The sequence below is a fragment of the Henckelia pumila genome, chromosome 2 (assembly GCF_033568475.1).
Source record: "Henckelia pumila isolate YLH828 chromosome 2, ASM3356847v2, whole genome shotgun sequence".
In the NCBI taxonomy this organism is placed as follows: Eukaryota; Viridiplantae; Streptophyta; class Magnoliopsida; order Lamiales; family Gesneriaceae; genus Henckelia; species Henckelia pumila.
In genome coordinates this window covers 143,365,167-143,378,830 of record NC_133121.1, presented here as the reverse complement: position 1 = coordinate 143,378,830, position 13,664 = coordinate 143,365,167, and the positions used below count along the sequence as shown (strand labels likewise).

Sequence of the window (13,664 nt, the reverse complement as noted above, 5' to 3'; positions counted from 1 at the left end):
ACTAGTATATATATATATATATATATATATATATATATAATATATATATATATATACACAATAATTTACGAAACACGCTTACTAATTCAGTAAATATGACATACACAGAGACGGCAGTTTGAACGGTTTGAAATCCTGTATGGCCTGCACTGCAAGAAAACAACGATTTACATAAAATAAGATTTCAAGATTAAATTCACTCAATTGGCACTTTCCATTTGTCTCTCCGAACATCATCCCATCAATCTTCTTGCAGAGTCTTTTTCTGTGTGTTTTTTATTTTCTCGTTCCTTGTAAATAATAAATTCACTATCAACCAATGAATTCCGTTTGTTCCTACGAAATCTTAATTATTCTTTTGTTTCCAATAAACTCACACACCCCTTTGGATATCGTGCTGGAATTTCCACCTTAAATCAATTCTTGCAGGAAAATGGATGTTTCCTAGGCTCTCGATTTAGTTGAATGAGTTTTCAAGAACAAGACGAGAATTTGATACCTTTGTCTTTGTTATTATTCTTTCTTGTGAGTTCTTGAGATCGAACAAATATGCATTTGATTTTCTTGAACTGGCCTTTTGTGCAAGTTTTGGGTTTTGAATCCTCTGGTCTTTTAGTGGGCTTTGATCATTCTTGAATTTCTACCTTTTTAATTTCTTGCTGGCAACGGTCCTTCCCAGGTATCACCTTAATGAATTTCTACCTTAAAAAAATTTGACTATAGTAAAAACCAGGTGTTGATTATGAAAACTTGATGAATTTTTTGCAACAATTGTTCATATGTTGATGATTTAGAAGTTTGGCCTCCCAATTTTCACATATATATTAGTCTTTAATGCGTTTTAGGAAAATGACACTACATTGGCTTCAACGTTTCAATCTTCATTTGATGGCAATTTGATTTGATTAACATAAAATGCAGGAACCATAAATTGAATTGATATGGCCATGTCACTGGAGGATCTTCTGGCAGAGGAAGGATTCCAGAGGAGAAAAACAAAAATAGTTTCAAGAAATTCTACATCCGAAGGGAGACCGAGCGTGCCTCTGCGTGTTAGACATGAAGCCAGTTCTTCACTTACTGTGAAAAAAGTGGAGAGATCGCGGTCTGAGATACCTCGATACAGCTCAAAAGGAGAAGCTTCAACAAGTAAAAGTTTTAATGGAAGAAAACCGAGGGATACTTTTATCCCAAGGGAGAAGATAGACTCAGAATCCCAGACTAGGAAAAATGATGTGCAACTCAAAAGAAGAGGTCGCCAAGATTCATGGGATGACGCAAGGTCTAACGTTAGGACTTCTGCAGATTCACAAGTTTCAGAGATAACTGAGGTGACACAGGGATATGAGATAGTTGAGGTGGGAAATAACAGCCCATACAAAGATATTTACTTGAATAAAGTCTATGGGTACGAGGAAAATGAGAGTAGGAATTCTGCTAAACATGAGGAAAGGGAGAGATACATGCAACTTTCTGGGAAGAATATGGTAGAGGACAAGAAAAATAGGACTAACTCTTTCAACCATCCTCTGTCCATACCCAAGCGAGGAAACACCGACACAACCAATTGGAAAATTATGAACCAACCCCCCGAGAGCTCCGCTAAGAAAAACTTTGACGAAAATAAGAGCATGAAACAACCTGATCTTGAAGAGACGCTGGATACTCCGGCTCTTGATGAAGCTGCTGTTAAGGCCATCATTTCTATCTTGAGCGGATACATAAGGCGTTTTCTTAAGGACGAAGATTTCAGGACATCCCTTCGTCACAATAGTTTTGCTTCCCTCAATTTCATTGGATTAGAAGAAGGCCTGAATACTGAAAGTAAAGTAATAGAAAATCTTGAACAAGCTATAGAGACAGTGGAAAGAGCAGCAGAGGACAGTGCGAGTGTAAAAGAACTGAAAAAAGCTTCGTTACAGTTAAGTGTTATTACTGGATTAAATTCAAAGGATTTGAAGGATGGTTTTACGTCTGGAATCCCAAATTTGAAATTGTCAGCTTGTGCTCATCTGTATCTCAGTGTGATATATGTGATACAAAAGAAGGACAAGATTACCGCAAAACATATTCTTCAAGTGTTCCGTGATTCTCCTTTCCAGGCACGAGTAGCTTTGTTACCTGATTTATGGGACCATGTTTTTCTGCCAAATCTCTTACATTTGAAGCTCTGGTATGATAAAGAAGCTCGTTCTGTGGCAGATTCGCCTGTTTCAAAAAACATCAATCTTCTTGATAAAGTCTATAACGAAACATTGGATTCAGGAACACACCAATTTGCCAAGTACTACAAAGATTGGCTAACTGAGGATCTTGAAGCACCTTCACTCCCTGTGATCAAAATTCCTTCTTTCTCTGTTCAACTGATGCCAAAGGGAGGCCTGCACGGCCACACAAATAGTCCTGCTAGTTATGTCTCACCTCAGCCAATGGTCAGCAAAAAACTCTATGATGAAGTATTTAGTCGTGCACGTAAAACGGGGTTTGAACTGGAAATTTATGAAGAGGAGAACTTTGAAATAAGTGCTAGAAGCTCAAATAGTCCTGCCCCAGAAGACAAGCAACTGATATTATATGATTCATTTACCAGCACAAATCAATGCTTTGAACCAGACAGCGAATCTCTACCTGTATGTGTTCCAAATTTTAATAATTTATCACATAAGGCATTAATATGTAGGCTCTAATTTCCTCAAATATTGAAGATTCATTGTGTTTGTTGTGTAAATTAATGAAGCTTCCCCGAAACTTTGCTACTTGCGATATGACACAGCAAGCTCTCATGAATTTCTAACTTTTTACAGGGAGATATATGTGTAGCCAATGAAACGCACTCAGAAAGTTCATTAGGAGTAACAAAGCCTGATGAAAGATACAGAAATTCTCAGAGTTATCAAAAAAAATATTCACACCCTACAGCCTTGGTGATACTCTGTCCACTGCTAATGCAAATATACGTATTACGAGTTCCTTCCACTAATTTTTTTATATTTTCCTTGATGCAGCAAATTGAATGTGAGAGTAATGTTCAAGGTTAGTGAAGATAGATTCATACCAACATAGGTTCTTCTTGTAACCATTGTTTATGTATTATTTCTTATATAATGCAGAACAAGCGGAGAATCATGAAAAGTTTAGAGATAAACCTGCACTTTCAAGCATCCCCAGCGACTTCGTATGCCACTTGACTGGCCTTATTTTTGAAGATCCAGTGACCCTTGAGACAGGTCAAAGTTTCGAACGGGAAGCTATCATTGACTGGTTCAATAAAGGATCCACTACTTGTCCAGTCACCGGAAAAACGTTACAATTTCAAGCTGTACCGCCTACCAATCTCATCTTGAAGCGTGTTATCGACAATTGGAAGAGTGACCACTTTCAGCATATCTTGGCTGTAGTCTCTCAAGTAGCTGCAAATTCTGCAGAAAATTCATTTATATTAAATGATGATATGATCATATGTATCTTGGAACAACTTCTTGTTGTTTTAAATGGAACGAAGAGAGTAGAGAACTCAAAAAGAGTTCTATCTCTTGGGGGCTTGCAGTTTCTCCTGAAAAGGTTTCATAGTGGAAACAATAAGGAGAAGACGTTTATCTTACCTTTGTTGTTGTGTTGCATTGAAGCTGATGAAGAGTGCAGGAATGATCTTTCAATAAACATGAGCAAGTCAAGTCTGCTTGATCTACTTCACGGTGAGCAGTTGAAGACAGTGTCAGATGCAGTTTCACTGCTGACTGAACTCATTTGCTTGAACAGGTACTTCCAGTCCTGGAAACAATATCATGGATTCTATGACATTTTAAACTTTATTTCTCGAAGCTATTCTTTTTAAAAAATGGTATTGTATGTTAGGAGGAGGGATTCTCAAATTTTCTTAGAAGGTGTAGACGAAGAACAGTTAGCGAATGCGATGGATGATTTGTTAATACATCTCAAGACGTGCACACTGGAAGAGACGCCTGCAGTTGCTATTCTGATTCTACATTTGAATATTCTGGTGAGTGTTATAGTTTATCCGATTTCTTAATGATGAATTTGCTTTAAACTGTAGTGGGTTTGATCTCAAACTAGCCATCTTGGAAATGTCTTTGGGTTTGCAGTCTCAACTACAAACGAGTAACGTGTATAGACAGGAGGCGGTAGATGCGCTTACAGTCGCTCTGGGACAAAGCTTAACGGATGAAAAAGTCCAGAAGAAGTGTTCCAGAGCTCTCTTAGTCCTTGGAGGCTGCTTCTCTTCATCTGGGAAACTCATGACAGAGGATTGGATCCTTAAACTTGCTGGATTTCTCAATGGTCCTGACTGGGATATTACTGATGATGACTCCTATGATATGTCATTTGATGGAAGAGCGACAATGGTACATCTCTTCTTCTTTCTTTTTTTTTCATTTTGTATCCAACTAAATAAATGATATATTCTGAACATTGGCTGCCAAAATTTACCAGAATTCTGGCAATTCAAAAAATTCGAAGGTTGATTCTCAGATCGAAGACAGTGAAGAGGAAAAGGCAAGGGAGAGTTGGCTAGTGAGTTTATCAGCTTCACTGCTTGAGGATGGGACTAAGCCTTTCTTGGAGACTGTATGCAAGTGTTTGAATTTAGGGAACTCGGATTTGGTCCGAGTATGCTTGGTAACAATGGCCTGGTTGAGTTCTTCACTTGCTTCATTGCCAGATACAGAATTTCAACTCTATGCTTTCTCAGCTCTCATCTCTCCACTCAAAAAATGTATGGAACATGGGGAGCTGGTCGAGCACAAGATTCTTGCTTCATTATGTCTGCTCAATTTCAGTAAATTTCCAGGTCTGCCATTTTCTTTTCCCATTTCCATATTTGATGCTTCATTTTCTTCCATCATGATTCAATATTGGATTCCGAGGTATCTTCTTTTGTTGCTGCAGAATGCAGGATACTGCTGATGAAGATTGCGGAGGAGATCTACGGTTGCATCGAAAACCTGGAAGAGGTCACATGGACGGCCAAGGAACTGTGTGCCATAATCTCCGGGAAGAGGAAAGCAGAAGAAAGAGTAAAACTGATGCAGTAAAGTTCTTGCACTTGATTTGTGTACTGTTTTGAGTCGTGCTTCTTTACAAAAGATTCAAATTTAAAGAAATTTTTCGGCGCATTGATTAAACTTTCAGCATACTCCTTATTGCAAGGAATCTACGTTAATGTCTCGATTGTTGTAATGAATCAACATTCTATGTTTCAAAAGAATCAACCACCATAATTAGCGAGTTTAAGGTTGCAACAAGTACAACTTAGCACATTCTTGAATGAATGGATCGCCAATGTTGTGATGAACCAACAAAAATATCATAAAAGACTCAAACCATTAAATAAATTTTAAGGTTCCAACAAGTTCCAACAAGATTATCTTGAACTAACAACTCATTACTTAGGAGAGAACGCACCAACTAAAGGATGTTCTTTTTTTTGTTTTGTTTTATCAGAGGGGAAACTGAAGCAAGACTTCCTCTCCATGGAAAACACTAAAGACTCACTCTTACAACTAACACAGATACACAAAACCAAACACGCAGCCACCACAGTTTCAAAGCTTGTTTTTGTACCAGAAGACACCTTTGTCCTTGCTATTCTCGTCCGGCTCGACATACACACATTCCCTTGCCTCCCTCCACATAGCCTTGAAAAAGGAGGTTTCGTCGAACTGATAATACTGTTTCAAGATCGGCTTTATTGCTTTCGTGGCCTCCATCGCGTGGTAATGCGGCATCGTCGAGAACAAATGGTGCGCCACGTGAGTGTCCGTGATGTTGTGGAAAACCTTATTCAGCACGCCATAGTCTCTATCCACAGTCGCCAATGCACCCCTCAGCCAGTCCCACTCGGAGGAATCGTAATGAGGCAAAGACGGATGAGTGTGCTGCAGATAAGTGATCAAGACTAGGAAGCCATTGACGATTAGTAAAGGCAAACCATAAACACATATCAACCAAGTTAGCCCTTTTGCCAATGCCACACGATAGAGCACATACGCGGCGGCAAGAACTCCAGCATCGGATAAGTAGATTTGAAGACGCTCTCGGTCGTTGTATATCGGGCCATAGGGATCGTAGTGGCACGCGAAACGACTGTAAGGCCTGCCAGACACATTGAAAGCCAAGTACAGAGGCCAACCGAGGGTGAGGGTGATGAGGAGAGTCAAAACCCTGCCTACTGGATTGTTCAAGTACTTGGAGTACCATCCCATTTTCGACTTGGGCTTGGGTACGAAGACCTCATCACGTTCCATGGATCCCGTGTTCGAATGGTGGCGACGATGACTGTATTTCCAAGAGAAATAAGGGACCATCATAGCCGAGTGGAGCACCAATCCAACAGTATCATCCACCCACTGATAATCACTGAAAGCATGGTGGCCACACTCATGAGCGATCACCCAAACTCCAGTAGACACACACCCTTGAACAATCCAATAAACAGGCCACGCAACGTAGCGCAGGGACGGCGGGAGGAGGTGGAAGTAGGAGGTGGCAATGTAGTAGAACAGAGACACGAAAAAGAGGTCGAAAACGACGTAGGAAAAGGAGCGGACGAGGGATCTTTGGAAGCAGTGGGGTGGGATGGCCTTCTTCAAGTCACCAAGAGTGAAAAGAGGCTTCGAGTAAGGCATTCTTTGGAGGGTGTTGCTCTTCTTTTGCCCATTTTTGGCTGCTGGAACAGACATGCGCCCCCCGGCTCCCATCCTTTTTTGCACCACCCTCACTTGCTTCAAAGCACCTGCACTAACAACATATATTGGTGTATTTAGGGATACAGGGTCACATTAAAGATTCAGCTTTTTTTTATTTTGAAAGGTCACTCTTATCATGCAAGTGCCGTCCGGTGGCTAGTGGATGTAGACAACTTGAATATTAAAGACGTTATTTATTGATTTTTCTTGCAAGCTGTACATTTAAATATCTTGAATTGAATATTTAATAGCTTCAATTCAAGTGGGCTTTAAAAAAAATCACATTAACGATGGATGTGTCGATCGCCACAATTGAAAATCCCATTTCAAGAAAGGTTTGAATCACATGCAACCCCTGAAAGTTGAGGCAATCCATCAGGAAAAAGGCATGCTTTACACTAATCCATGGCACCCCATCTCAAAAACACAAACATTTGCATAAAAAATCATCATTTTCATCTCAGATTTCCCCAGGGATTCAACATGCAGACAAAAATTTAAGCTAACAATCTCCTTAAAAAAACACAAGAATCCAGAGCATTACGCAAACGCCACAAAAAAGATGACCCCAAAAATCAATTCTTTAGAAAGATTACTGAACATTATTCCACAGACCCATCGATTACAAGCCAATGCAGCTGAAACACATTCACAGGGGAAGGAACCCCAACAAAAAGAACAATAACATGAAAACGCAAAATGTAGATCGAGAAAAAAAACAGAGAATACCCGAAGGGATGGTGCGAAAGCACTTCCGACGGAGGAGAAGCTCTTTCCTTTTTCTGCCCAAATCTCACCAAAGAAAACAGACAACTCCTCTGCTCAAATTGAAGATTAAACAAGAATAAAAATGTGGAGCAGTGGTTCCCAACACGAAAAGGAGGGGTGTCCCTAATATACAACTCCACTGGAAAGGCCTTTCCAAATTTCACGTGGGCCCCCACAAAGATCCCTCCTTTCATGCATGCCTCAACGTAACCACATCTCATCCGGGGGATGTGATGACGTGTCGAGAGGCGATTGGTTCGGGGACACGTCGTATTCTGCGCACCACCGTTGAGTCTTTTTGGGGCGTGTTTGGAATTGCTGACGAATGCGGGAACTGAAAGTAAATTAAGGTAGCTTTTCGATTGGATTTCCTTTTTTATTTTTTATATTTTTTTTATAACTTTTTTTTTAGTACATTATAATAATATATATTGATACGTATGGTGCACATTTTACGCATTATATGATTCTTTATATTTATTATATAGATGTATTTTAAGTATATATAAATTTATTTATTTTACAATAACTACGAGACAACTTGTGGATGAAATTAAATAATGTATTGTTATAGATTGTGTATTTGTGTCATAGATTTTTTTCGTTATCGGTACGTGATGAGTGATTTTATTGGACTATTCAAAATGCGGATGCGTCGCCAACCGAAAATTTGTTTTAATATATATTTCTTAACAATATAATTAAATTACTATTTTTAACCTTGATTTCATTGTAATTTACCTTCGTTTAATTTACAACCAGTTTGTTTAAAAAATTCGAGAGTTTTTCTTATAAATTAAAACTTATTATTCGAGCGAAATGGCTTATGACTAATTAATTGCTTTAATTTTTTTGAGACTTTAATAGACCGACCATTGACTTGAGCATTTGTTCTCATTAAATATCCTCCGACGCTACTCATTTTACTTTGTGGAGTAGATATTAACCCATGAATTAACCCATTTTACTATCAAGCTAGAAACTCCTGCTTGAAATTCAAACAAAAAAAAAAAAAAAGAAAAAAGAAACCCCTACTTGAACACCATGTTTTAACGAGTCAAAAATTAGTTAAATTATATTCAAAAAAAAATTAGTTAAATTCTCTTAAATTCCATTCCGCCGATGCAGGTGGGACGGTTGTATACGATATCGAACAAAAAAATTAGGTATGAGGGTGAAATGACGGAAAAGGGCTTGCATGTTACTGAAAGAAGTTAAAAAATTTGGCCGGAGCACGGATTACACAAGTGTGGGGCGAAAGGGACAAATGGCAGACATGTCACCACACGTGACTCTCGACCCCACACCTCACCTCGAACTTCGTGAACCACTTCATATTGTAAATTGTTTAAGGATTTTACTGTTTTTTTCTAAATAAAATAATAAATAATAAATATGATTTTTTTACGAAATTTTGCACTCCACCAACTTGGACTAAAACCATTCAGGTCAAATGAACTTATAACAATGTATACATGGTCGGAAATTATATATTGTTAGATAAAATACTAATATTGAGATAAATAGACTATATGTGGTTGAACAAAATAGCTATAAAAAAATAATCGAAGCAAGAGTTTGACTGTTTTTATTTAAAAGGCTATTACCCCGTCCTTGTGTTTATTGCTATTGACAATATGCTTTCCAATATACAATGACTATCGACTTTAAAGTAACACGAACTTTGAAATATTTAAAACGCTGTGAATTCGAATTTTATTCGTTCAACTTAAAAATTCAAATCCAAGATTTTATGTCTTGCAAAATTTGGATCTAAGTGTTTTGCTTAAAATTTGAAACAACTCTCGAATTTAATTTTAAAGATTGAATTTAAGCCAAAAGCTTAGAAAATTCAAACAAAGATTTTATGTATTGTAATTTAGATTTTAAGAGATAGAAGCTTAAAAATTCGTATAAAAATTAAACAAGAGAGGATGAGAAGATATGGTGTGAGAAATGCATACGTCTCCCATACGTTTTACATATTACATACTTCTTACACATGCTCTTACACACTCTTTTATACATTTATATGCGCTTTTATGTGTCTCTTACACATCTTCTATATAGGGGCGGAGCCAGAATCATGCAAAAGGGGGGCCAACAAAGAAGAAACTAAAAGCGTAAACACAGACATATAGATTTTTGAAAGAGATATTATTAGAAATGAAAAAAAAAAAAAAAACAAGAGAGAAAGACTAAGCCCAAACCACTCTCAAGATCTAAACAATTAAATAAGTTTCAAGTGAGTTCTGATATAAGAAAGTTGTCGAACATGATCAAAATGCTCAAATTGGATTTTTAATTGCAGCATCTCATGTTCTGCAAAGTTTTTTGGATAAAACTTAGTAGATAAAACTAGATTCATTGCATTCAGTTTTTTGCTAGTTTATTTAACACTATCTACTATATCTTTATCAATTAAATTACATTATGATTCATGAATATAGTAAAAAAAATACATTGCTATCCACAAATATTTTCGACCAATTATTCAACAGATAGAAATATTCAAACAAAAATAATCAAAGATGCAAAAATTAACAATGCTAATTTCATTTTTTACAATAAATTTTAGTATTTCTAATATTGATATCAAATGTGTTGTTCCAGGATTAAATGAAACAAAGATTTAAAACAAGAAAAAAATAAAGAGAAGAATTAACAAATATATACTCTCAAGAAACCAAAACCTAATTTTTTGAAAAAAAAAATGACTTAAAAAACACGATATGAAGAAAAAAAATACACAAAAAAACCTGAAATCATTTATGAAATGCCCTTAATTATTTTTTTGTTTAAGGCAAAATGACCTTAAATCTTAAATGGGTGTTGTGTGTCACTGTGTTGGTCGGCCACTCGAAAGATTCTAAGAGAAAAAATGAATCAAATATCTCATAAAAAAGAGAGGTTGATCGCCACTTAAAATAAATTACATTATTTTATTTGAGAAGTCAATATATTATATATTAAAAAAAAATGGGGAACGACCCATTAAAAATTATTAAAAAAAATACCAAACAAAACCAATATATATATATATACACACACAGAATTATTTTAGGATAATTCGGCTCGATTTATTGAAAAAATTAATTGGTTTATTATTGGTTTGAGGTAATTTATTTGATACAAAATTTTTGAACGCATCGATATATGTAATATAAATAATAATAATATATTATATTTCACTCATATAATCGAATTTGAATGTGTATATATATATATATATATATATCACTCCATCTAAGTTTTCAACACGTTAAAATTTGAACTATTATCAATTAATTTCTCATTCACCCTATTAGATAATCGAAAAATAATTTCTTACGAATTCTTCTCGCGATATAAAACTTGTTCGTTACGCAATTTGTTCGAATTATTTATTGACTCTAAATGAGTACAAAACTCATTTTCCAACATATAAATTCATATTCTATTATTTTTTAAAAAAAATAATTAAAAAATAATATTCTATTATATATTCTTATATAAATTTATTTTTGAATCAATTTGTGGTGTAGAGTTTGTTATTTATCTAATAACATGATTTATGAGCTAATATACTCGGAGTTTATCCATTGTTCTTGATAGATAACTATTATGAATTACATAATCTGTATTAAAAAGGAAAATAAAAAGGGAGGTTTGAATTTTGTTTCATAAATATCCTTTCCAGCATTCAAGCTAGGGCTGAAAAAAAATCTGAAAATCCGAACCTTTTCAAATTTCATCTCATTTTTATCCCGAAAAAATCCCACCTAACGTTTTCTCCACCCAAATTTTTAGGATTTTTTCAGTCCTGATTAACATTGGGATAGACATCGGGAATAAAAAATCTTTCCGACGTGATTCCCGACCCGAAATAATATTTTTAATAAATTTTATTGATAATTTTATTACATATATATTGGGCTACTGGTTTATTTGGCTTCAGCCTATACGAAAATTAATTGGGGACTTATGTCGCACAATTATGTATGATTGAAATGATCGAATATTAGGATCACGAAATAACATTTTATTTTTTTATATTTTTTAAAAAATATTATAATTTTATTAATTTATTTTTATAATTTTTTAATTATAACAATATATGCAAAATAAGCCTATAAAAATGCGAAATAAGAGATGCAATTTGCCCTTCATCTATTTAACAAAAGTTATTTGTTAACTCGTATTTTGAATGTAATTTGTATTCCGAATATTTGATCAACAACAATAATCAATTGCAAAATTGATGTTTTTCTTCGAAAAAAATATGAAATGCAAGATTTTCATGTGTTAATCACAACTTTTGATGTGAATTTGGGTTTTGCATGAACAATATATATATTTCATGAAAAAATTTTACAATCTTAGTTATTGCGTACAATATTTTGAATTTTATGATAATCAAATTTAATCATGAATATATATAATGATCTTATTATGCACTGATATATTTCTAAGTAAAGGTTTTGTTTTGTTTTTGTTTTTTTTAAGACACGAGACATCATCCCATATTTGAGACTTTGGTGCAAAATGAACTACATGTCATCGGCTTATTTTTATTTATACATACATTTATAAATAGTCTTTTTTTTAAAAAAATAAATAAAAAAAAATTTTAGACAAAATTTTTAACATGAAAAGATTATCGTTATATTCTCTCCACGCTCGAAGGGATACCGATTCGAGATCCCGAATATTCAAGTCTCGACATGTGTCGGGTACGTGATGAGAAAAAAAAAATAGACTCTCGATTCTTATTGAAACAAAAATTAGATAGATGAGTTACGTGACAGGTATGTCCGATCCCACCCTAATTCAAACCCACAATAAATAATAATGTCATAAAAACCTGATTTCTTTTTTTGGAGAGAAAAAACCTGATTTTGTATGAAGGCTGGGAACTACTTTCGAGGGATAATATTAAATAGTGCCGAATTTCATTTAATATAATTATGATAGTTCTATATAAAAAAAAAAATTAGAATGAACACACATTCATTAAGAAGAAGCAATCGTGTCATTTTTTTACACATTTGACCACCACACTGGTATAAAACACCAGTTAACCATTCCATTCGAAACCCCTACATGAAGACATAGCACTCCGAGCTAGATTGTGTGTGACTGTATTCGCAGTTCTCCGCATATGCTTAAAAGAAATAAATTAAAAGATGCTAATGTTCTAGCTAAAGCAGTAGGTTCTATGTCTGGTCTGGAGGAACAATTTTCTCCTTCGTCTTCTTTTATTTTTGATGTAATTCTAGTTGATTCTGTTCAATGAATATTTTCTTGTTCGAAAAAAAAAATTTTAAAAGCCTTGTTGCAGCTAGCGTAGTAAATTAACTCCGGAGCTATAACACCTGCTGTTCCGATATCCTCTCCATGATTGTTTACTGTTTGAATAGCTTGGATATAAGTAGAAACTCAAAATTGATTCTTTTAATAATAAACATTTTCCACCAATCTAGAAAACAATTAGGAATTGGATATATATTAACAAAGCGCAAATTAAAGATTGAAACGACTGTCGATAGTTTCCCATTTTTGTAAAGAGTGTGATTAGATGATAATACAAAATAATTTCAATTGAATTTACGTGTACACATGGTCGGAAATATATATAAGATGAATTCTGATATCATTTTTATATATGAGGTGAATCCATCCATCGTATAAAGGTTGTCGATACGATTTATTTGATTGACGTGATTTACAAACTAACACAACTCAGAGAGTTGAATAGGTTGAGACAGTCTCGCGGATTTTTATCCGTGAGACAGGTCAATCCTACCCATATTTACAATAAAAAGTTACTTTTAGCATAAAAATTAATATTTTTTCATGGGTAACCTAAATAAAAGGCACGTCTCACAAATTAATTTGTGAGACCGTTTCAAAAAAAATTTTGCCCCCATAATTTACCCCGTGTTAATCGATAATGATGTCTCCAGCATAGTTTTGTTCTATACAGACCCTTTCCAGCATTCAATTTGTGTAACAGAAAAATAAAACCGCAATACATAATATTGTCATAAAAACCTGATTTTGTATGAAGGCCAGAAAATAGACTTTTGAAGGATGATATTAAGATAGTGTTTTGAAGAACTTTTAGAAATAATTTCTCGGTTTTTTCTTCACAAAATTTCATAAAACTTTAAAATTTTGTGAAAAAAAAAACTAAAAAATATTTCCTAA

At 34.7% G+C, this 13,664-nt stretch overlaps 2 protein-coding genes across 4 annotated transcripts; one reads left to right on the top strand and one right to left on the bottom strand.

The window, feature by feature from the left end:
* The first annotated feature begins 223 nt into the window (after positions 1-223).
* On the top strand, positions 224-5,247 carry LOC140881794 (putative E3 ubiquitin-protein ligase LIN-1). 2 transcript variants are annotated; one of them, XM_073287382.1, is made up of 9 exons: positions 224-525; positions 922-2,630; positions 2,805-2,924; positions 3,006-3,033; positions 3,111-3,759; positions 3,856-4,000; positions 4,104-4,364; positions 4,453-4,810; positions 4,909-5,247. In XM_073287382.1, the coding sequence occupies exons 2-9, from the start codon at positions 942-944 to the stop codon at positions 5,052-5,054; spliced, it is 3,396 nt and encodes a 1,131-aa protein (XP_073143483.1). In that variant the 5' UTR covers positions 224-525; positions 922-941; the 3' UTR covers positions 5,055-5,247. The 2 variants fall into 2 exon arrangements, with proteins under 2 accessions (XP_073143483.1, XP_073143482.1); XM_073287381.1 differs by having other exon boundaries at positions 224-679.
* A 77-nt stretch (positions 5,248-5,324) lies between these two features.
* LOC140881795 (delta(12)-acyl-lipid-desaturase-like) lies at positions 5,325-7,593 on the bottom strand. 2 transcript variants are annotated; one of them, XM_073287384.1, is made up of 2 exons: positions 7,437-7,593; positions 5,325-6,759 (listed from the first exon to the last, which is right to left on the bottom strand). In XM_073287384.1, the coding sequence occupies exon 2, from the start codon at positions 6,717-6,719 to the stop codon at positions 5,565-5,567; it is 1,155 nt and encodes a 384-aa protein (XP_073143485.1). In that variant the 5' UTR covers positions 6,720-6,759; positions 7,437-7,593; the 3' UTR covers positions 5,325-5,564. The 2 variants fall into 2 exon arrangements, with proteins under 2 accessions (XP_073143485.1, XP_073143484.1); XM_073287383.1 differs by having other exon boundaries at positions 5,325-6,754; positions 7,437-7,584.
* Between the last annotated feature and the right edge of the window lie 6,071 nt (positions 7,594-13,664).

What these genes read in the sequence shown, in the direction of transcription:
- LOC140881795 (XM_073287384.1), bottom strand. Translation starts at nt 6,719, where the DNA reads ATGGGAGCCGGGGGGCGCATGTCTGTTCCAGCAGCCAAAAATGGGCAA.
- LOC140881794 (XM_073287382.1), top strand. Translation starts at nt 942, where the DNA reads ATGGCCATGTCACTGGAGGATCTTCTGGCAGAGGAAGGATTCCAGAGG. An exon ending in ATGTGAGAGTAATGTTCAAG is followed by an intron (nt 3,034 to 3,110) that starts GTTAGTGAAGAT and finishes TATATAATGCAG; the next exon opens with AACAAGCGGAGAATCATGAA. An exon ending in GAACTCATTTGCTTGAACAG is followed by an intron (nt 3,760 to 3,855) that starts GTACTTCCAGTC and finishes ATTGTATGTTAG; the next exon opens with GAGGAGGGATTCTCAAATTT.